The sequence below is a fragment of the Lathamus discolor genome, chromosome 1 (genome assembly GCF_037157495.1).
Source record: "Lathamus discolor isolate bLatDis1 chromosome 1, bLatDis1.hap1, whole genome shotgun sequence".
In the NCBI taxonomy this organism is placed as follows: Eukaryota; Metazoa; Chordata; class Aves; order Psittaciformes; family Psittacidae; genus Lathamus; species Lathamus discolor.
In genome coordinates this window covers 75,743,406-75,766,764 of record NC_088884.1, presented here as the reverse complement: position 1 = coordinate 75,766,764, position 23,359 = coordinate 75,743,406, and the positions used below count along the sequence as shown (strand labels likewise).

At 38.8% G+C, this 23,359-nt stretch overlaps 1 protein-coding gene across 1 annotated transcript in view; it reads left to right on the top strand.

The window, feature by feature from the left end:
- The window catches only part of BRAF (B-Raf proto-oncogene, serine/threonine kinase), an 83,847-nt gene that overhangs the window by 46,146 nt on the left and 14,342 nt on the right, over positions 1-23,359 (top strand). The window contains exons 8-18 of the mRNA XM_065681172.1: positions 7,374-7,533; positions 9,087-9,123; positions 13,295-13,431; positions 14,108-14,225; positions 14,921-15,005; positions 16,260-16,436; positions 17,858-17,904; positions 18,489-18,607; positions 19,356-19,487; positions 22,099-22,233; positions 23,102-23,255. Coding sequence (XP_065537244.1) covers positions 7,374-7,533; positions 9,087-9,123; positions 13,295-13,431; positions 14,108-14,225; positions 14,921-15,005; positions 16,260-16,436; positions 17,858-17,904; positions 18,489-18,607; positions 19,356-19,487; positions 22,099-22,233; positions 23,102-23,255 — 1,301 coding nt within the window. The remainder of the gene's footprint in view (positions 1-7,373; positions 7,534-9,086; positions 9,124-13,294; positions 13,432-14,107; positions 14,226-14,920; positions 15,006-16,259; positions 16,437-17,857; positions 17,905-18,488; positions 18,608-19,355; positions 19,488-22,098; positions 22,234-23,101; positions 23,256-23,359) is intronic.

Genomic DNA, 23,359 nt, shown 5'->3' with positions numbered 1-23,359 from the left:
TCACTGTAACCACCCAGCACTAGATAGTTGAACAAATCTTCAGGAACTGGTAACTCAAGGATGTGCATCAGAGTCAAAAAAACTGATGCAGATTTATTAAGAACACCAAATACAAAAGCCTTCAGAGGAATGTTTCTGTGACATGTGCTGCATGGAGATGAACTGAACTTGGCAGAGGCTCTCTTGGAGTAGTGAGCATTGTGCCCAGACTAAAGGAGAAACACAGCTGGAAGCTACACAGGCACCTATGGACTCTAACTGGAAGAGAAATTCCCTGGACAGCCAAGGCTATTTTGTGAAAGATCAAATACAGTGCCTCCCAGGAAAACAGATTTGACAGTCCTGCAGAGGGAACCTCATTTGGTAAGTACAAAGAAAGATGTTTTTCTTATTTGTACTGTTTTGTGCAGATGCAAGTAAATTTTAAAGTGCCTTTTCCAGGTAGTGGATGTTGCCTTTATATCCCGTGGATTTTGGTACAGCAGTCTGTGGACAAGGCGGCTGCTGTTCTCTAAGCTAAGCAGGCTCTGCCTTTCTCATGGTAAAGCTGAAACTGCAACCAGGCTACAACTAATCTGTGAAGAAGCTTGTTCATACCAGCTGTGTCAAACACCGGTGGATGCCAAAGGCACTATATAGCCCTGTGCTGATGCTGGGATATGCTAAATTTTTCCAACTTTATAATTGCTCCTGTGTCACATTTATACTTTCTTAGCCGTTTATGAGGATACAACAGGATAAATAATCTTAGGATAAATAATCTTAATTGATACATGCACTATGAGGAGGCTTTTCACTCTTTCGCGAAGTAAAAAGGGAAAGGAGAAACTGAGACCAAAGCTGGTTAATGCCTTAAGGTTTTTAAATTCACTTATATAAAAATATTTGAACATGCTTGGTTGAGGTGAAGGAGTTTTTTCCTAAGTGTAGATGTTGTGGTTGCAGGAGCTGTAAGAGGTTTTCAGCTCTCTCCTTTTTGCTTTTTTTGCCTTGCTGTGCGCTTTCATTGTTAAACAACAACAACAAGGCATACATTGTGTCTTCAAAATTTGGTTTATTTTGAAAATGGTTTATGATTATCAGCTGGTGTTCATAAGTAGTACGCATGTTAGTCATGCAGTTTTCCCCAGGCATCTGTGTTTGTAGCATTTCTTTCCCAGAAGCAGCTATTGTATGAGCGTGTAGCACTGTCTGTACCTTTCTGCAGTTATCATTTTGCCTTTCTTTAATAATACTTCTCTGCTTTTTAAATGCGTAATTGTGGAAATACTAATTTCTCTGAATTTTTTAGAGTTTAAAAATATGCTGGCCTTTTCTAGAAAAATGTACTTGAGCATGGTTTTGTTAAAGGGTATTGCTACAATATGGAACAAGAGCCCAATTTGGAGTAAAGTCTGATGTTTGAGCTTATTTTGTAATTTAAGAGATTATCTTGTAATTTAAGAGAGTGTAAGGGATTGAAATTTGGCAGCTGGGCAATGGGATTGAAAATATGAGTGACCTAGTGCTTTATTAACACTTACTAATTTAATAATTATTCCTTTGATTTCTCTGTTCTCCTAGCACCTTGCATGGCACAGCCCGCAGAGGAAGGGATGTTACTAATCGTTTGGTAAACCTGAGGAAAGAGAAGGCAAACATCCTTCTTCATCTTTAGCCTTGTGAAGGGATTCCAGCGGCAGGCAAAGTGCCCAAAGAAAGGAAGAGTTTGTGTTGCAAGACAAGCTCAAGAGCAAAGGCCTGTGAGATATGCTGAGAAATTGTCAAGGGATCAAATGGAGAAGTTGGAAAGAGAAAGGGACATAAAGGAAAAGACCACTGGACATGATGCAAAAGCTGCTAAGCACGGAGAACTTTGTTTCGTTTTGCTCATGTGTAGCATCCTAAAGCAATCCAGTCCTGAAGCCTTACATTCTTCTGTCAGCTGTAGGCAGTCCCTGCAGATGTTACACCCCAAGAGAAGGGAGCACATATGGTCTCCCTTGCACAGTTCTGAGCTCCTTAGAAAAATGTGTCCAGCCTCCACATGAGGTCTTTTGTCCCATTTTAGTTTTTCCAGTTTGCACTATCCTGTTGTGCCAAAGCAGTCAGTTACAGTCTGCACTTTACTGAAAAGAATTACTGAAAGTGTAGGTCTCCCTAATAGCCATTTGTAATAAAATTGAAGTGCGCAAACTGTATATAATACATTGTATTCATTTCATTCATTGCACTGTCATGAAGTTTCTTCTACATTTTTGCTCCTAAAATACGAGCACAGAATTTCTGTGAACCCAGTTCCGTGGATCTTACAGATGCATGAAAAGGTGAGAGATTAGCTATCCAAAACTTTCCAGAGCTGTCTTTTTCAACTAATGTTTATTCTCTCTGATGTTGTGATGTTGGGCAAAACTCAGCAAACTCATGAGGCAGATATTATGGCAGGCTACATAACTTTTGGAGTGGGTGGTAAGAGGGTGAATGGTCAGACTTTGGGTAGCACAGAGGCAGGTTGAACTTAATAGGAGCTGAAAGCATCTGCTTTGCTTGAGGCCGAGCATTGCTGGTAAGCAGGTTGGCAACATCTTAGCTCTTTGAAAAACGTTTCTCAACGTGCTTAATCTTCTAAATGTGAGGAAAAAAGGGGGACTGTCTGGTGCACCATTCTTGGAAGTTTGCCAGTCCCTGCCTTAGAGCAGGCTCCAGCCTGTGATTAAACACCTCTGCTTTCCTTTCTGTCTTCCAAATGTTCACTGATCATTCTGCCTGGGCTGAAGACATTTAAATGTCTAGAAAAGCTTCTGAAAAGCCAAGGAAACAAAGGCACAGTCTTAAAATATCGTATTTAGTACTACATTGCCATTTAGATCCACATGTGTTAAGGTGAACAAAAGCTTTGTGGTTTCATGCATAAAACAATGATGAGCTTTTCACCTAAAGATTTTGTTACCCAGTTTGATATGCATTCCTAATGAGCAGAAGAGGCCTGGTATCAGAATCTTGTAGGAAAATCATCTTTCATCAGGTGGGGAATACCTCATGTTCCCCATAATCTTATTTACAAAAACATATTGGTGAACTGAAACCTGATTTGGAGAACTAACGACATCTCCGGAGGTTCTTTTCCTAGCCCCTTAGCATTGCTAAGCTTTGATCTGGGCCCAAAGGCCAGTATAAATGCACACCACTGTGATAATCTTGGCAGTTGTTTTTCACCTACAGGCCAACATGGATGAAAACAAGTTATCATAGTATGAAAAAAGTACTAATCCGTATGAAGTTATGACTGTTTCAAATCTGTGCCATGATGCTTTTAGACAGATTTCACAGGATGTTTCACAGGATCTTCTCTAGCCTGTAGTTACAAACTTGTACTGCTATTCTTTTCTCCAAATCAACAGTTGATTTAGGGTTAATGACTGTAGAGGTGGGGAAAGATAAAAAATTACTTCATTTTCTGGCAATATCCATGGAGTACCACAGTAATTAAATTAGAACGTGTTTGGCCTCCAAAATTTGCAGTTTAATGACTTGCTAGTGTAGCTGAAATACTAAGATACCTTAGGAGTCCTTAGAAACTGCTTGGCAATGGAGGTGTGCTGTGTTGTGCATTAACAACAGCAACAAAAAAACAAGCAAATAATATTCTGGTGTAAACAAAAACCCCAACAAAACCACTTGGTATGCATTTTCGCTTGCAGTAGGTTTGACTTGGGTACGAGTAAGCAGTCTACGAGGTGAATAGTATGTACTTCACTGAGCCCCGTGTCTGAACTGAGATGTACTTGTTCAGGCCAGGAGGGCCTGAACAGACAGTAGAGATGGTGTCATTTTAAAAGAGAAGTGGCACACACCTTATAACTGAAACCGGGGGAATGCGCATGTTCAGTGTATTTGCCTAACTACAGCAAAATAAAAATCCAAGCAAAAGTTCTGAAGCCAAAACAAACCTATTTTAAGAAAAATCTTTCCTGAGTAGACCAGCTCTAAAGTATACAAAACATCACATCACATTGGTCGGTTAAAGGAAACTGAGGGAAGTCTATATTAAAATTTTCTTTTGTTATTTGTAAAGTGAACTAACTTGTATCATTGCAAATTCTGAGATCCAGTGGAGGTACTGTATATGATTATATAAAATTATTTGTTTATATATAATGTAGCATGTGCAGGCACTTTCCTGAGTTACCTTCCTCTTCCCCGTGGACCCAGTTTCGCAGAATAGTAAATCTGTGGGTGCCTTGGCAATTGCTGTGATTGGCAAAGACAGTTGCCAAAATTGACAAAATCTATGTCTGCAGTTACTCTTGTCTCCTGACAAAAGCTTTCTGTTTTGATAAAAAGAGAGGGAACAATGTGCTTATCCCAAGTCCATGGTCCAAAGCATGTTCTGTCATACTGCCAGGAAAGGTTATAACACGTTAAATTGAAATTTGATAGCTGTTACCAGCTTGTTGCATTGGAAGCTGAGAATTGTTTGTTAAAGGAATGCCCACATCTAAGAGGCTGAAAGTAGGTGTGCAAGATGAGGTGGAATAACCTCTGTAATGTGTCTGTGTGTTGACCTTCATAGAAGGTCTCCTCTAGCTAGCATTTGGCTGTTAACTGCTCCCAAGGGCCACAGGAGCACCAGAACCTCAGATCCTGGTATTTAAACTGCTGCTTCTTTAAGCCCCAGCCTGTTACAACTGTAAGCAGTTCTTTGCAGCAGTTTTGTTCTAGTCCTCTTGATTTTTAGCTTTTATTTCTGGCAGAGGCTGGTGGTAATTGCTCCTCAGCTTGTGATCTCAGTAGGTCATCTTGGCCAGCAAACTGCTTTTGTGTTTCTCTTCACTGGTTACCTTTTTCAAGCAAAATTCCCACTTAGCAAAAATAGCTTACCTTTTTCAAGTGTCCCAAGGACACCCATTAATGAAATTCTGATTGTATATAGCTGGAGCACATGGCTAACTGTTTATGAGGTTCCCATGTCTGGATTCTTCGGTCTCTAAAGCCCAGAGATACTCCAAAAAGGGTCTTTGTTAGCCTGTAATTGTTTTTGAAAGATCTGTACTTCCCTCAGGTAGAATTTAATGAGTAGAAAAAGATACTCAAATTGGTTTTAGACATGGTATGACATAGCATGCTGTCTGTGCTAGCAACATGATGGGCATGATGACCCATAAGCAGAAGTACAGAACTATTTGTAGATTCCCTTAGCGGATGACCATTTATGACTCAAAGGAGGATGTAATTGAAACAGTAGTTCTGCAATTTGGTTTTCTCTCCCTTGGCTTACTCATAATCACAGAAAATCTGATTGCTTCTATTCTCATAGTGTGGCAGAGCTCAAATGCTGTATTGCGGTCACTCCTAGTGCAATGGTCTGATGTCTATGGTTACATATTGCCCTTAATTCCATTCTTACTGAGAACTCTTGGGAAGTTTGAGCAGGAGTTAGCTATCACAATGAATGACAGTACTGGCCTGGCTGAGACATTTTTAGGTTTTAAATCTGTCTGTGCAGCACCTGACATGCCTGCCTTTGCATGAAAATGCAGTGCATTAGAAGGTCAAGTGCTGCACTTGTATCTGTGCAGTGTCCCATCTACTTACATGGGTTCTAGTTGCATGATTTCCTACAAAAATGCCCAGGAGTTCAAAACTTCCTCATCTACTATAGAAAATTACCCAAAGACACTTGTTAGCAGTGGATGAAAGCTTACGTATATGTACATCAGCTGCGTTAAAAAACATCTCTGAAATTCTGAGCATCTTTGGAAATGCTGGGCTGTTTAACGTCTTTTCTCAGAGATGTGTCTATTGGCAGTTTTAGCTCATTGCTTCCCCGTATCTTCCCAATACTTATATTGTCATGTAACAATAGGTAATTTTTATCTTTTTTTTTTTTTTAAGTTTAGCAGGGATGACCCCCCTTGCTGTGCCCCACTTCCCAAACATAATTTAAGTATTTTATTACGAGAGTTACTGTATTGTTACTTGAATTTGCAAGCGCTCTGCTTTGCTGTTCTCAATTGTTAGACTGTTGGCCAGGAAGGAAAAGATGACTGGCACTTAGGATACAGATAGCACTGAGTTCTGGGACCAGTGCCAAACTGTAAACTCCTCAATGAAAGGTAGGGTAATAGTCTTTAAGGCAGACCTGTTTCTGAGAAAATATGAAGAGAGCCTGTTGAAAACGTTAGGTGCTCTCTTCAGACGGGCCAAGGAGTGTTCATTTACAGGAGGTGGCACCAGGACCTGTTGCTGCTGTATGCTGCTCTGTGGCTTATTTCTGAAGCTTCTCCCTGTGGGCATAGCCTATGTGCGCATGGTAACTAACCCATGAGTAATTGAGTATGTGGAGGATGCTACTCCTCTCTCAGGAGTTGTGTTTTCTGTTAGTTCTAGAAACCTTGTCAAGTATCATGTACGTTTTAACATAAAGTTTTCACTGACAAAGGTGGCAAATGTTTCTGATTGACCTTTTGCCTTAAATCTGTTGAATTAGACTTAATAGTGGCTGCCCTTGACTTGAGTAAGAGCTAAATGCTGGTTTATTGTACTTTAACAAAATAAGTGGATAACCAAAGAAATTATGTTCATACAAATGAAAAAGCAGAAATTTAGATGTTCGTCTTTAAAAAATATGATTCATGATACCATAAAGACTTTATGTACATTTCTGACCAGTAGCATTTACATTTCTTCAGAAAGCTTGTCTGTATAGTCTGAATGCTTATTTTTCAAGCCAGAACTATTCTGTTGCCTAACTGTAGCACTAAATGATGTTTGAAATTTTGCACCATTCAAAGTTACGTGTTAAAAGTTGAGGTTAAGGGGTGATCTGTTTGTTTTTAATATCAATAATTTGTGTTACATTGGCCATAATATTAATTAGTTATTTTCAGTAACCGGTATGTATTTCTTAGTCTTTCTTCATTGAACAATAATCTCATCCATATAATTTGTGACATCTTCTGACGGTAATACTGATGTGAGATGTTAAGTACTTTTAGTTCTCAGTAGGTTGCCATTAAAAAGAGTTAACTGCATTAAGTCTCAAGTGAGGAAACTGCAGAGTATCTTGCTTTCTGCAGTGCATGTTGGGCTACATGCATTTTTCAGATCAGGATTTATTATTACTCATTCGGTATGGTATGGTAGAGGGTTTTCATTTTGTTTTAACTCCAAACACATCCGTCTAATTAGGTAGTTTTTTTTTTAGAGTCGTTGCAAGTGATCATAAGGGAGTAAAGATCGTTCATTATAAATTGTTTTATGTAGGTCTTTAGATCAGAGGTTTTTTTAATGTATGTATTATTATAGTTGAAAAGGACTTACCACACCCACTATGCAGTATTTGAAGCCATTTGTAGACCTAAATCCTCTTTTTCCTTGACTTTGTTTCTCAGACCACCAATTCTCCCTAGTCCTTCTCCTTCAAAATCCATTCCAATCCCACAGCCCCTCCGACCAGCAGATGAAGACCATCGGAATCAATTTGGGCAACGTGACCGATCCTCTTCAGCTCCCAATGTTCACATCAATACAATCGAGCCAGTCAATATTGATGTAAGTATTGATAATGATTGAATAGGAATAGTAGATTTGATGTTTCCCTTATGACTATCAGTGTGTGAAATTTACGATGCGTACATTAAGCTAATCCTTAGTGGTCTGTCAGAATCTAATAGATCCCATGTAAGGTATTTTTTGCCGTTGAGAGCTGTAAGAACCCAAATAACTCATCCTCCAGGAGCAGAAACTGTCTTCTGGCAGTCCTGTCCTTTCATTCAAAGAAACATTCTGCCACAAACCGCTGCTAATTTTTGTCATTAGTCCCAAGGCTCATACTGCTAGCTATACCCTAGTGTTACGAATATGAAAGCCAGTAACCACTCTCGCAAACCATTCTGTGTGTTAAGCATATTTCTTTATATGCAGAATAAGGTTTTTTATTATTTGTAATTCAGTAATATTTCTGGCATTGAAGAATATTAAATTATTGCAGCAGGCTGAGTTCAGATTTACAGAGTGTTCCTTAGTATTTCAAAAGCCCAGTATATATTGTTCTGAGAGTTCTTTCGGAGTGTTCAGAAGCTGTTACAATTAATGTATTTTCCACATTTTTGAAATTTCTGGATGTGGAATCGTAAATTATACTAATGTTAGGTATTAGGTATAAGGCTAGCTAAGACCTTTCAAAATGTTGGTCACAGCAACCTCTTTTTAATTTTGCCACCGTATAGCTCGTATGGGCCTTAAGCCTACTCTCTAGAAAATAGTCATTTGTCAGTCTGCCTTGGACACTGAGGCCCAGAATGTTTTGCATGTGAGCTGAGTGATAAGCGAAATGCTAGTTGAGTGTTAAGAATGTGGTCACATAGGCATTTGCATATGGTGTATGGCAGCAGTGCATCTGAGAGGCAGGACCAGTGCTTTCAGCAGCAGTGCAGGTGTGTAAGGGAATGAAATAATTGTGTAACCAAAAAAAACCAACAACTTGCTGATGAAAATGAAATAAGGAGGGATACTGCTAGAATTTTCTCCTTTTCTTCTCTTTAGAAAATCTGTAGTGTAGTTTGCTCGCTCTCAGTTTGCTGGATTGCAAGTGAAGGAAGCCTTTTGCAGTTAGTCATTTCTGAGAACAGTGTGCGCCTGGCTATGCAAATGGGGTGATTTGTTATAAGAAAAAAATGAAGCAGAACAAATTTGACTGATGCACCTTGGTACAGGAAATTGGTGTCCCAGCTGCTGATATGACAGTTCAAATAGTTTGTGCCACAAGCACTAACGAGAACGCTTGGTTCAATATTTATTTATGCGTTTTGGCCAGCTGAGTGTTTAAATCAATAGCTTCTTGTCAGCGTCTATTTTGGGTGCTGTACGTTTCGCTTTACTACTGAGAGATGCCGTTTTAAAGCAACTAATTTTGAAACATATAGTAGTTGTTATAAATAGTTCTTTGGAGTCGCGGCTGTTAGTAAGCCATGGTGGGAAAGAACTTATTTCATATACAACATACAAGGTTACGGATTCTCAATTTGCTCAGTCTCAGTTGATTCTGGAATGTAAATGAAAAAATAATACCTAAATTAAACACAATTTTTTATTATTATTTATAGGACTTGATTAGAGACCAGGGTTTACGAGGAGAGGGAGGTAAGTAGTGTTTAAACTAGCTACTGTGCTATATTTAATTACACAACTGCTCCATCCCTTCCTTTTGTTCTACTTCCTTCAACAAAACACAGGCACAAAGGAAAATATGATTAGGGCAAAAAATGAATTTTCATTTGCTTGTCCATGAACTTAATATATGTCTGACAAAGGTTCGAGTCATTTGCCGGTCATTTTGGGAGTGGGGGAGACGGAAGGAGAAAAAGTTTTGAAGTGGTATCTAGTTTTTTAGTTTTAAAATTACCTCACACCATCACTTTTTTGCTCTCTCACACACACACTCATTCACTCACATGGCTGCACACAGACATGCTGCAACTCCCTGACTCTCAAAGATGTTTTTATGCCTGTTGTTACCTTTCCACCCATGGAAACAACAGAGGTTTTCATAGAAAGCCATCAACATGGTAGATGGGCCTTCCATACGAACTGCTGCATCCTAAAGCAGCATGAAATAACTCCAGTTCTTCTCCCCCTCTACCCCTGCTGAAGATGCTGCTTTGCTGTAATGCATGCCTGTGCTACTCTTGGAACCAGGTTGTTAGGACCTTACACTAAAGCCAGGTCTTTTTATGTTTTCTTCAGTAACACACAACCCTGATTCACAGTAAAGTCAGAACTACTGCCGGAAGATTTCTTTTTCTTCATGTGTTATGCACAGGCCTGTTAAGTCACTTCACTCACTGGCTGTTAAGGTCCTCTTGTGTGCCGTATTTATGCCTATGAATATAATAATAATGTAGCAATAAAAAAATAGTAGGGCTGGCATATGACAGTTTTTTCAACTCCAAATCATTAACACAGTCAACTCATAACTTGCTTCAGCCATGAGTAAAGTCTGAATTATGTTAGTGCACTCTATTGTGATCATTAAGGTTTTGTACTGTGGGCTGTCACTGACTTTGTGTCTCCCATCCAAATCTGGTAGTTGATAGGACAGCACCTACCTACTGTGTTGTGTTTGATTCAGCTATTTTTTTCTTATGCCAGCAATAGAATGCTCTTCAAAAAGAAATTTCCTTTATTCCTGCAAGCCTACTAATTTAAAGTTGCCAGATTTAGCTATTTTTGTGTGTCAGTAGGTGTGGCACTCCACAGTTTTGCCCATTTTGTCCAGCATTTAAATGTTGTGCTATCATGTTGGTTTTAACTTCTGATCATAAACTGTCTGCTTGGCATCTGAGAACAATTGGCTATTCCCAGTCCTGTAACAGTGTTACTAGTAATTGACTTTTTTTCCTCCCTGCAAAGTACAGAAGCAATCTATGCATAGGAGTCAAAGCATCCTAGTTATTTCCCATGACTTCTTTCATTTCTTCTATGTGTCTGTCTTTCTGTCTCTGCCTGCCCGTCTCTTTCTCTCTAACAGCCCCTTTGAACCAGCTGATGCGCTGTCTTCGGAAATACCAATCCCGGACTCCCAGTCCCCTCCTTCATTCTGTCCCCAGTGAAATAGTGTTTGATTTTGAGCCTGGCCCAGTGTTCAGAGGTAGTTGGGCTCTTCTTTCTTGTTTTCACCCAAACAAAATAAGTAAAACCACAGATGCTGTTTGTGCCTCACCCTCACACCATGTGTATGTAAGTGTGTGAGTTTATCAAAACACCTCTGATTTTTTTGCTTGGCCTGGCTGGAATGCTTTGAATGTGCTTTTCACACATACCCACTTTCACCTTTACACGCTTGTAAATGACTGAAAATGAAGTCTGACTTAAATCTTCAAAGGCAAGGAATTTCATAGTTGAGGTTTTTATGTGACCTCAGCATAACTTTACTAAACAGAGGTCCTTAGATTGCAATGCAGTGATTTTAAAGACAAAGTGATGTCCTTAACTTAGAATTTCCTTGACTGTTCAGTTTAAGTCAGTTCAGTGCTTAAACAGTTTTCTGTATTTAATACTGTCTTTAAAAGCAATCTAGGAAATCAGATGTGAATTACAAACATTTCCATTGATATCTTGTTAGGTCTCAAGCTTTTCAAATAATGTGCATGTCAGCTTTCAACAGATACTTCACTTTGCAAGTGTGCTCTTGATACCACACTGGGGCCTTAGATGGTTTAGACCATGCACTTTTTATTTAGTTAGTAAATTTCCAGTGAAACAGTATTTGTTTTGTGTCCTGTACCTTGTAAAATAAGACTCTTCCATTTTCATGTCATTGACTCTGGAGGTAATTCAGGCCTAAAGCTGTCAATGGATCTGTTGTATTGCACAAAATCCCCCAAAACTCTGTGTGGGATTGCATATGCTGGAGAAACCAACTGTTGAGTAATAGCATGAACTGTAAATATTTGTGTCTATAGCTGTACTTGTAGGAATGGATAGTTCAGTGCATGTAGTATCGTTTTCAAATGCTACCATGTTGGCTGTTTCAAAGACTTTTGTTTCAGAATATATCAAGGGCAGTTCACCTTATGAACTTGTAAAGCTCTTCCGGAAGTCTTTGTAAGAAGACAGGTGTTCCCAACAAGCAAACTGGCTACAGAATGGAATACGTTACGTACAGCTTCAGAGTCCAAGCTAATGACTTAAGTCTAATATTATCTGAAGTATTCTACTCTAATAACTTGGAAAACAGGCCATCTGGTATTATTATGAACAGATTAACTGTAATGTTCTACCATGTGCTGTAAGCATTTTTGGTGAAGGGTGAATATTGTGCTAGTGGTATTAGTGAAATAGGAGAAGTTAGTTACCTCTAAAGAAAACACATTCTAGTAGAGCTTTGCTATTGCAGAGAAAGTGTAACCCAATAAACTTTTGGAAAATAGGTCATGTTCTGGGAACATTTATATCCATATATATGTGATTTCAGACAAATAATTTAAGAAATATATGACAGTATAATGACTGTAACATGAATAGGAGCAGAAGTCCACCTTTCAGGTGACTGGCGTCCAGCTCCTTGTATGTGTAGTTAGGATGCCCACTACGCATCATTATTGTTGCTTAAGCATGTGGGACAAGCTTTACAGATGCTACGTCCCCTTTTTGATGTGTCAGTATGTCGTTATTTTGTGCTTCCACTTCTAAATGTATAGATTTTAGGTCTGAGGACAGGCAGTGATGGATATATATAGTCTGATAAATTAGCACACACTGAGTGACTGAACTCGAGCAGTGGTCATAAAATCAGATTTTGAGCCCAAGTTGGCATTAGGAGACACTTTTTTGGTAAAAAGGGGGCTGCTGAAGGAATTTGAGGAGTACTGTGTTCTACCACTTCCCAGAACACTGATGTGAGAGAAAGCATTGGAATGTTGGAGGTCTGGTACAGTGACATAAATTGTTTAGCAGAGCAGCATGAATTTAATTAACAGTTGACCCTGTTTTATGTCCTTCACATTGGGAGGGTCACCATAACCTTCTTACGAATAATTAGGGTGTATTTTAAAAAGCAGTGTCTAGTTGAAGTGCTCTCTTTGTAAAGAGCCATCGGGGCTCTGAAACACAGCTCTGCTGGTGACATTTTCCTGCATAGATTTGTTTAGATAACATGTTGGCTACAGATGTACTCTTCTTTTTTGTATTTAATAGAATATGCTACAAATAGCTAACTAAAATACTTGTTCTTTTTTAATCCTTTCTATGATTTACTTTTAAAAAAGAGCACTCTGCTAACAGATAGCTTTAAAACAGCCAAATGGTTTTTCAGGTGGCACTTGGAGACTCAGCTAGAAAACATTTAATTTTGTTTTGCATTTAGTCTATTTTGATTCCAAAGTACAGCATTTCAGCTATTTATTGGGTCCCTAAAAGGTTAGCTACGAGAAATCTGAGAGGTAGCTGCTGCTAACTAAATTGCTACTACTTTTCTTCACAAAGAAACTGGTGGAATTAAAAAAATACATTTTTGAGGGGTTGTTTTATTTTTTTCCTCCTCTATTTAAAGAGACATTGTCCTTCTGGTAGTTCATGAACAAGAGACTGGGGGCTCTCTGGTAAACAGGGATATCTGATACAGACTTTTCTTATTCTGAAATCTAAGACTTGATCACTAATCTAATAATAGGAGAATATTTCTAGTATATGTGTGTTCCCTTGTAACATTTACATTGATGTTTGGAGATACTGCATCTTAAACACAGTTCTTGCACCTAGTATCAATAAGCTGGCTTCTTATAGATAAAATTATCCTGTTTCTGAAATTTAGGTTCAACTGCAGGTTTGTCTGCAACACCTCCTGCCTCTTTGCCTGGGTCACTCACCAATGTGAAAGCGTTGCAGAAATCACCAGGACCCCAGCGGGAAAGGAAATCATCCTCATCCTCAGAAGACAGAAATAGAATGGTAAGGGAGAGATGAGCTGTTTTCATTTGTAGTATATTCATAGTATAGAAATACTAGACAACCATGTTCCTCTCACTCTTTGGTCAAAGCCTTCGGAATTATTTGGAAGATGAGTATGGTAACGATCAGGGGCTTTAAACTGATACATAATGGAATACTGAAATTGTGGGACTGATATATAAAATAACTGGCTATACTCACTGTTACTCCATTGCACCCAAATGTCTTGGTGTGCTTTGTATTATAACGGCAGTTTGCCTTCAAGTAACAGCTTAACTTTTCCCACCGTAATTCATGAACTTTAAAAGTTCTCTGGTAATTTTCAAATCTAACAACACATTAAAATGTCTGCCTTTTTTTTTTTTTTAATTCACAATTTAGCATTTCAATTGGGACTTTCTTTTTGAGTTTGAGTTTCTTAACATTTGCTGGTTTTAACACAGCCAGAAACCTATGACAAATATTTCATGCCAGGTAATAATTTAGTATACCTGCATGCTGAGGTTTTGTGTATGCTTGGCTTGAAAAGTCAAATGCGGTATCTGAAAAAAGAAAGTTCTTTTTAAGACTTTAGAGATACAAAATGCTTATACTATGCCTTTAACAAAGGAACTGTTTTCACAGATGTTAATGCCCTTGTTTTCTTCCTTCTTATTTTTTATGTCTATCTGTAAAGAAAACTCTTGGTCGACGGGACTCAAGTGATGATTGGGAGATACCAGATGGACAGATCACGGTTGGGCAAAGGATAGGATCTGGATCGTTTGGAACAGTCTACAAAGGAAAATGGCACGGTATGTGGCCATCATGGCAAACAGTTCTTAAGCAAGTAACAGTGCCTGCTGGAAGGCAGCTTCACAGAAAAGCACCTGGGGATTCCAGTGGCCATCAAGTTAAATATGGTCCAGCAGTATGCCCATGCCACAAAGAAGGGTGATGATATCCTGGGCTGTGTTAGCAAAGCATTGCCAGCAGGTCGAGGGAGTTGATCCTTCCTCTCAGTACTGGTGAGGTGACATCTGGAGTGCTGGGCCCAGTTCTGGGCTCCTCAGTATGAGAGACATGGACATAGTGGAGGGAGTTCATTGAAGAGCCATAAAGGTGACTTTGAAATTAATAAGTGCTGTAGTGTGTAGGTAATGTTAGAACTTCAGACTGTTTAGAAGCTTAACATTTGCATGTTCTTCTGAATTAATTAATTATTAGGGTCAAGATGAAACACAGTTACTAGAAAGACTAAAGTATCCACTTTGATGAATAATGATTTTAAATGTGTATTTACAAAGCTTTGACTTGGTGAGAATTTCTCAGAATAAACTAGGAATAGCGTTTATACATTTTACAGCATATGTACTTACTTTAATATTGTGGTGGTTTATTTCACAAAGACTAGAAAATAGGGTATCTCAGTATTATTGATGCTCTATATAGATTTTCTCAATAGAGCAATGTTTATCAATGACACTTATTAAAACTTGCTATCTTAAAGGTGATGTGGCAGTGAAAATGTTGAATGTTACAGCACCCACACCTCAACAGTTACAGGCTTTCAAAAATGAAGTAGGAGTGCTCAGGTAAGAATATTTTTAATGGCATAAAATAATGTGTGTAGATTTAGACTTCATTAATTACTGAATTTTAGATCTCCGTTAAAACACATTGGTCTTTTTCCTCCATGATAATACTTTGGGCAAAAACTGTAGCTTGCCATTTAAAAATATTTCTCTCTATCTACTGCTAGTTCTTCTTTCCCCTTTATGTGTTTGTCTGTACACCTGTGTTGTGAATATGTGCATGTCCAAACACTCAAGACAGGACTGGTTTTAGCTATTGTACTATCCCAGGGCACAGTCAAGCCTTAGTGTGAATTGTAGGCCTTCCTTTCCTCTCACCCATATTTTGAGACTGAAGGAGAGCATGACTAATTGTTTTGAGCTACACTGCTGCCCCTGTTATTCATTGTTTAATAGTTTCTGTTCAGTAGCATTGACTTCTCTTTTGAGTTTTGGGGTTTTTTTTAATATATTTCTCAAAATCACTTCCTGATATCCTTTTCTCCTATCTGCTACTTGTACTTTCTCAGAGGAAGTCTTTATCTTGGGTTCATTTCTTAAAAGGATCCGTCATTACGATACAATAGAATATTTATTGGGGACAACCATCAGTATCCGCGTACAGTCTTGAGCAGTCTCAAGCATAATTCAGTTCAAGAAATAAAATAGAAAGGAGGCTTTTGCCTCTGGAAAACTGACTGATTTGCTGAGCCAGGCACATGTGCTGGAGGAGCATCCCCAATAAGCTACATGGCGAACAGGAGATGGTCAGCTTTTTCCCCCCAGGAAATGTTAGTTCTGAAACAAATCTAAGCTCATGGTTTGGAAGCAGAGGCTTTCTGGGGTGTGTTGATAAAAGGGTTGTCCTTCCTGGAAGCCTCTGAGACTAGAATTCCATTTTGGATGTCCTTCTAATGGGAAGCAACATCTCCTAGCTGGACTGGAGTTACACAAAAGCAGACCTGTCTGCAAACTGTTGCTGTCCCATGGGGAGCTAGTGGTAACAGCATCTTTTGAGCAGTCTTGTGCTGAGTTGCTTGCAGAAGCAGCACGTACCCCGGAATAGCTTTTCTGTGTCATTATCAGAAAGGCTGACTGCTGGAATAATTCATTAAACTGAATCTAGTAACAACTTACCCTCTTATCTTAGTAGAGAATGACCCAACAATTTCTGTTTGGAAATATGTATTTAGATGGTGATAGATCTGCCTGACTTTATTACCTGATCTGTCTGATTTCCTCCTGACCTTTTCTTTTTTTTTTCTATTTCAACAGGAAAACACGACATGTGAATATCCTGCTTTTCATGGGTTATTCAACAAAACCCCAGTTGGCTATAGTTACACAATGGTGTGAGGGATCCAGTTTATATCACCATCTACACATCATTGAGACCAAATTTGAAATGATTAAACTAATTGATATTGCACGACAAACTGCACAAGGCATGGAGTAAGTATTGGATTACTTGTTCACAAATAACTGATGGGGCAGTGTTTACTTATTCCCTTCACACTCACTGACGTTGGCAAATAAGGCCAACTAACTACTCACTTAGCCAAGCGCAGGGTCCTGCCTTGATGATCAGAGTGTTTGGTGAAGTGCTTATTATTTTTATTAGTTAAATAGACTGTGTTCTGGTTTTTTGGAACGTAGGGAATTACAAATCATGAAAGAAATATATAGTCTTAAATAGGAGAATAAAGATAATTTTAGTTCAGTTAACCTTTCAATCTTTGGAGCAGATACTCGTGTTCCAGGCTATGATTGATCTTAACAATGCAGATAGTCTTATGGTAGGAGGTAAAACATAGTTTAAAAAGAAACACCCTGTGAACAATAGGATTTAATCCTATAAGATAGCACAGAAGGCAGACAGCCCTGATAGCAAAAAGAATCAATTTTTTCTTTTCTCCTGTTCTCCTGTTAAGTATCTGTAGATAATAGATTTCAGCATTTGAAAAAAACATACATATTTGGTCTAAGCACTGTAAGTAATCCTTATTCTCATAAGAGGGCAAATGAGTTAGAATGCACAAAACTAGCCCAATATTGTGTGCCAAAATCAGAACACTGATGTAAGACCAGAGAAATTGCCCTCCATCTGGAAAACCACTATGATGATTGCAGTTCATCAGGCCATTTTGTCTACTAAGTATTCTATTACATTTTTAATCAAGAGATGGGGAGGTGTTTGCAGCAGCCAGCCTCAGTCTTCTGCTAGCCTGCTCATCTTCCCAGGCTCCCTCTGTAGGTAGTGGAAATGCAGAAGCTGGTTTGTGAGTGTAATTCAAAGCAGAGACGTAAACTGGGGCTTTTCCAGCAAGTTTGTGACAATCTCATTAACTAAACGAAGAGTCACGGGAGACTAGTTGCCTAATTGAGGCTATATCTATGCTGTGGGGCAAGTACTCTTCTCTGTGTTCGCTGCAATTTATTTATCCAGTCTGCAATCAAGGGATCTTTTTTTCTAGTCCCATGCTAGAAGGCAGACAGTATACTTGAGTACACGCTGGGACTGGGAAGCACATTTAGCTCCTGTGATTTAGAAACACCTTACATAAAGCTGTGTCAGTCTTGACAGTCCCTGTTAGGGCCTGGGGGCAGAACTTGCAACACAGAATGGCATGTCAAAAACTGCTGAAGTTCTGTTATCCTGAATGTTGAGTTAGAACTGAAAAGCAGAAGCTGGTAGCATCAGGTTTGAGCTGGAAATGTAAGCTTTAGTTTATAGACTTTTACTGCAGTTTTACCTTAATAAATATGTGCATTTTGAATATCTGCAGAATTCGTGTTTCAGTAACACAGTGGAGTTTGAGTTTTTGATAGTGAAATATTGTTTAACCCACCTAATCTATGATGTTCCGTTTCAGTTATTTGCATGCCAAGTCAATCATCCACAGAGACCTCAAGAGTAATAGTATCCTTTCCCAGAGACGTGATTGTGGAACATGACAGCATTCCTGGTTTTGGGGGGGTTGGGTTTTTCGTTTTGCTTTGCTTTGATTTTTTCTGTCAGAAATGACCTTACTGATGTAAAATGCAGCTTGTGTGTGAGTATTTCCCGAGTTGAAATTACACTGAGAATGGGTAATATCACTAGTAGCAAAGTAAGGAATACTTACTCTATTGATGTAATTGCCGTAATGTAGGAAGTTTTGTTGTGGTATCGGGAACATTTTTATATCATTTGGTTTCTGCATGCAATGAAAGATTACACTAGTTTGATCATGGGATATTTTTTGGCTTTTCTTGTATATGGCATTTCAAGAAAGCCGCCTGGACCATGGTCCTTTCAGCAGTGGCCCAGTTACTTCTGTAACCCTTAAGTAGCATAATTCACCATGCTGACAGCATAGAACTTGTATTACATGAAAACCTTCTTTAATGATGGTGAATAGTTAAAACCGTTATGTCTAATGTTGCACATGTGTAGCTGTTTATTGTTCTTGTAGAACAGGACTGGTACCACTTGTTTGTTTTCCCTTAACATTTCTCCCTTAGATATATTTCTTCATGAAGACCTCACAGTAAAAATAGGTGACTTTGGTCTAGCTACAGTGAAATCACGATGGAGTGGATCCCATCAGTTTGAACAGTTGTCTGGATCTATTCTATGGATGGTAAGCAAGGGGAAGTAATGAGTTTGTTTCAACAAATTTAGTTGCCTTTGTCAAAAGTTTGTAAGACTGCCTTTCCAGCGCACTGACATGTACAAACTGTCTTAAGCGCCAAAAGACAAGCAGTAATAGGAATTACTAAATGAATACCTTTTAGTTCTTGTTTAAGCACATGTTTTCCAGCAGTCAGAAAAAAAACACTTTAGTGTCTTCATCCTTTAATTTGAGATTTAAACTGGAAATAAAATGATGGCTGAGGAAAAAGGGTATGATTAATCCAGGGTTGAGAAGGTGAGAAAAGCCATGGAAAATGTCCCACGAAGGAGCAGAGCCAAAAGGAAGGTGCTCGTTAAGTTTTAAGCATTCAAGTATAGTTACTCTCAAGAGACTGTACAACTTGCTTAAGAAGTGTAGTTGCACCCTCCTATGCAACTGTGCTTTTTTCTCCCCCCGAAAAACCCTGAAGACTCTGTTATTGGACATTATTTTCAGTGTTGTTATAATCTAGTTTCAGAGTAGCTTCTTGGCCTGAACAAGGTAATTCTGTATAAATAAAAGGATCGCCAAGCTAAAACGAGCCAGTGGACTTTGAGGTTCATAGTAACATCCACTCTCTATTAGGACCCAGTAACATCTAGAGGCAAGAGGGGAATTTGCACTGTTATATTTTGGACAAGTCCGTGTTTTGTTCTTGGTATGTGAGGTGCAGCCTGACGTGGTGAAATAAAAACTAATTCTTTCCTGGTTACAGGCACCAGAAGTTATTAGGATGCAAGATAAAAACCCATATAGCTTTCAGTCGGACGTATATGCGTTTGGGATTGTTCTTTATGAATTGATGACTGGACAGTTACCATACTCAAACATCAACAACAGGGACCAGGTAAGGGAAGGGAGTGACTTCAGTTAGCCATGGCCTGAAACAGAGATAGATTCAGCCTTGTGAAGTGCACATTCTGATGGTTTGTGTGTTTGTTTTGTGTTTCTGATGTTTTGTGTGTGTTTGATTTGTGTTTCTGATGTTACGAGATGACATATCTAAATTTTCTAGATCTGCCTCAGCCATGTAGCATCAATTCACTTCACTAGAGGTATTTTTTTTTGTTCTTTTCTACTTCAAGTATAGATTTCAGCTTCTGAGCTGGTTGCCAGGATACTTATTAGGGAAAGAGCAGGTTACTTATAGTAATCCAGTTTAGAATAGTTCTGCAAAGGCAAAATGCTCCTCCATATGTTGAGTTATTCCTCTCTCCTCCCTCCCTTGCATTGAATAATAGTTCAGCAATAGGACTGACAAAATGGAACAGCAGTCATCTTTCTGGGTTTTTTATATTCATTTTGATCGGTAGGAACTCATGCACCGTCTAATTGAATTTCAGGCTACCAGCATTTCTCAAATCCTGCTTGATGGAGTTTGCAGAGTGTGTGAATTCTGTAAGAAGATTACTTAATTGTGAACAAATATTCCTTAAGTCTGACGATACCACACGCCCATAATGTATCTCCACAGGATAGGCACATTTGTGAGGGCACATCTGATTCATTATTTCTCTGTCTAATCTGAAAATAGTATCTGTGCATCAAGATCTTTGGTATAAACTATTCAGTGTCTGGATGGTGATATATTTATGTTGTTCCTGTGTCCACATCTCTTGTTTTTTCACTGTCGGTACTTGAGAACTGCAACCATAGCAACGTTCATCTGTGAATGCCATTTTATAAGACTGTTTCCATATCAGAACACTTCCAATTCATCAAATTTGGAGTGATTTTTTTTTTTAATTATTTTTATTTTTAATTGGGTTTGCTGTTTGGAAGATGGGAAATATCCAGATTCCTGGCCAGATAGATATTATCCTCTAAAAGCAGTATTAGGGCATTGTTTTGGTTTTACCTTTTGAGATTTGAAAGATGAATCCAGTGATGTGGGTGCTAACAATTGAGTGCTGAAGCAAGTTCTAAACTGGAAGTGAAGCCAACATATAAAATGTAATCTAATGCCTTGAGTTTTGTCACACCCAGTTGATTGTCTGAGAAGATGGAAGTACTGCTCACTCTCTGTTGGTGCATCTACATCAGCTACTATGGCACAGCTGGGATCCTTTGTGAGCAAAGCATCCTTCTTGTTTCTCTCACCGTAACAGATTTTTCTAGGCAGACTAGGACTGTTCTTTTAGTGATACTTTCTGTTCTCCAGTTAGATTAAAAGTTTAATCCCTGTATTATTGGTAAATAGAGTGTTGGAAACGTAGATAGTAATGAATTTTTAATAATTTCAACTCAAGTAGTGTAACTATTTAGAGAAAAGTAATTTTTAGATGATAACTCTCATTGCAGCAGTGGTAAGGGATGTGGTAGACAAGTCTTTACTATGAAATGCTGCTCTGGCACATGGAGATTTCTAAAGAAACCATATGGAAGTTTTAATCTCCTTGATGCCAGCACAGATGCAACTGAATCAGAAAGTTGAAAAGGCACCAGGATTGTGTTAGTACAAATAAAATGTATAGCTTGGATGAGGTGTGAGGGTTTTCTGTTGGTTTTGCCAGTGTCCAGATACAAAATAGTTACACTTCATTAAATATAAGGTATGATACACCTGCTGGGTCTGTCTGAGTATTCAGAAAAGGTAGTGATTATCTGCAGCACTATGAATGGAGCTTTGATTAGCTAGTTTGAAAGGGGTTTTTAGTGTCAGCACAACTGCAATACTCACCACACTGCATTTGACATTGGTTTGACATGATGATGTTTGAGGATATATTTTTATATATCCAAGAGAACAGTAACCATATTTAATGCTTTGCTTTCCTGCTTTCTATTAGTTTACTTTGTTCTATGCTTAACCATCTTCAGGTGAAATATAAGCCTTCCATGTTAAAGGAATTACTGTAAAAATATAAAGCCTGTCTGTCTCCTCTTCTACAGAGGACACAGTTTCTCTTTTTCTTTCGTGGTTTGGGGGGGTGGGGCTGGAGAAGGTGGTGAGAGTCAAGAATAATCTTTTGTGGTGGAAAAGTAGATGATGAAATTTATTCTCAAAAGGTAAGGGTTCTTAATATTTGAAGTCTGTGTGTTTTTAAAATGCCTTTCCGTGCAAACTTGCTGTTGACTTATAAAACAGAATATTTATTTTTAGGCATTCTGTTCCTGCCGCAGAGTTGCTTATTCTTGTTTTTGTAACAGTTTGTGACACTGAAGGACCGCTCCTTAGATGGTTATTGCTATAAACGGTAACCATCTACTAGCGTTCAAGTTCCACCGAAATCTCTCCTTGCAGGAGGAGGAGGAAGAAATCTTTATTTTTTTCTCTATACTGAATAGGCTTAGCAAGCATTACTCCAAGAAATTTGGTGATTTCAGCACCAGACAGTGTTTCCTGGCAGCAGGAAACTTGCTGCTGGGATCAAAATGGTCTAGCAAAATGTTAATCTTTTGTAACTGTTGCTTTATGGACTCATCTTCTTCCCCTTTCATCTCTTCTTCCCTTAAAGATAATTTTTATGGTGGGACGAGGATACCTATCTCCAGACCTCAGCAAAGTACGGAGCAACTGTCCAAAAGCTATGAAGAGACTAATGGCAGAATGCTTAAAAAAGAAAAGAGATGAGAGACCCCTTTTTCCACAGGTGAGAAGTGTTCCTCTTTAGTTCTCAGTAGACTTTCCAACTCAAATATTAAAACTAAAGGTTGGTTATGAACTCACTGGCCAATTGAGAATCTCATTGATTAGTGCTGTAGCATAACTTCATAGAAGTGCTGGTTCAGTACCTGGTTAGTATTGTTTAACTAGAAATGTTTCTTTTGAATTCAGAAAGCAGGTATTAAAGTGACCCGTATGGCTGGAAAAGCATTTACGTGTTGGAGAAAGTTTCAACAGGGCGACAGTCAAATTAATAACCACAATTAGGCGTACAAATTGCAACTAGGTGTATGTTCTCGGAAATCTTTATACCGCCCTACTTGCTCTGCCCTAAACTTCATGAAGGCAAGCTGGTAGTTTCGTTGCAAAACTTGATTTATCGTGCCCGCTGAGGAAGGTGCGGGCTCTACAAGCTTGAGCAGGACCTTGGATTTTACTCTTAATGTAACCAAAGCTTTTTCAAAAACTAAGGAGCTCCACCTGCTGGCTTTATGGTGAATGGTGTTAAGTGAACTGCTGCCAAAGCGGTGTTTGTTTGCAGCGATGGGAGGTATAGGTACCAGTGCATGAAGAAGGAGGCAAAATAAAAGGCAACTATATTCACTATGCTTACAGAGGGAAAGCAGTATGCCCTTTAAATGGGTGAAATGAGGCAGTTTTTTCCCAAAGTGTCCTTTTTAGCCTTTTTCAGGATCAAACATCAGAGCGCAATGCAGTAATCTATTTCTTAACGTTTCAGTTTAAATGTCTCCATAAATATTTTTCTGTAGTTAATTTATGTTCTGCCTTTGGTTTTAAGAGAGTGTTACAGCTTTGGACAACGGATTTGATCGCTTATTTTCTACATGTTTTAGATTCTTGCCTCCATTGAGCTTCTGGCCCGGTCGTTGCCAAAAATTCACCGCAGTGCATCTGAGCCCTCATTAAACCGGGCTGGCTTCCAGACAGAGGATTTTAGTCTATATGCTTGTGCTTCTCCAAAAACGCCCATCCAAGCAGGGGGATACGGTGGGTTTCCAGTGCACTGAAAAGAAATGTGAAAGCATGTGCCTGTGTGTCTGTGTGCTGGTGTGTTCCTGTGAGTGCAACACACGTGTACGTTCTCAGTTCCT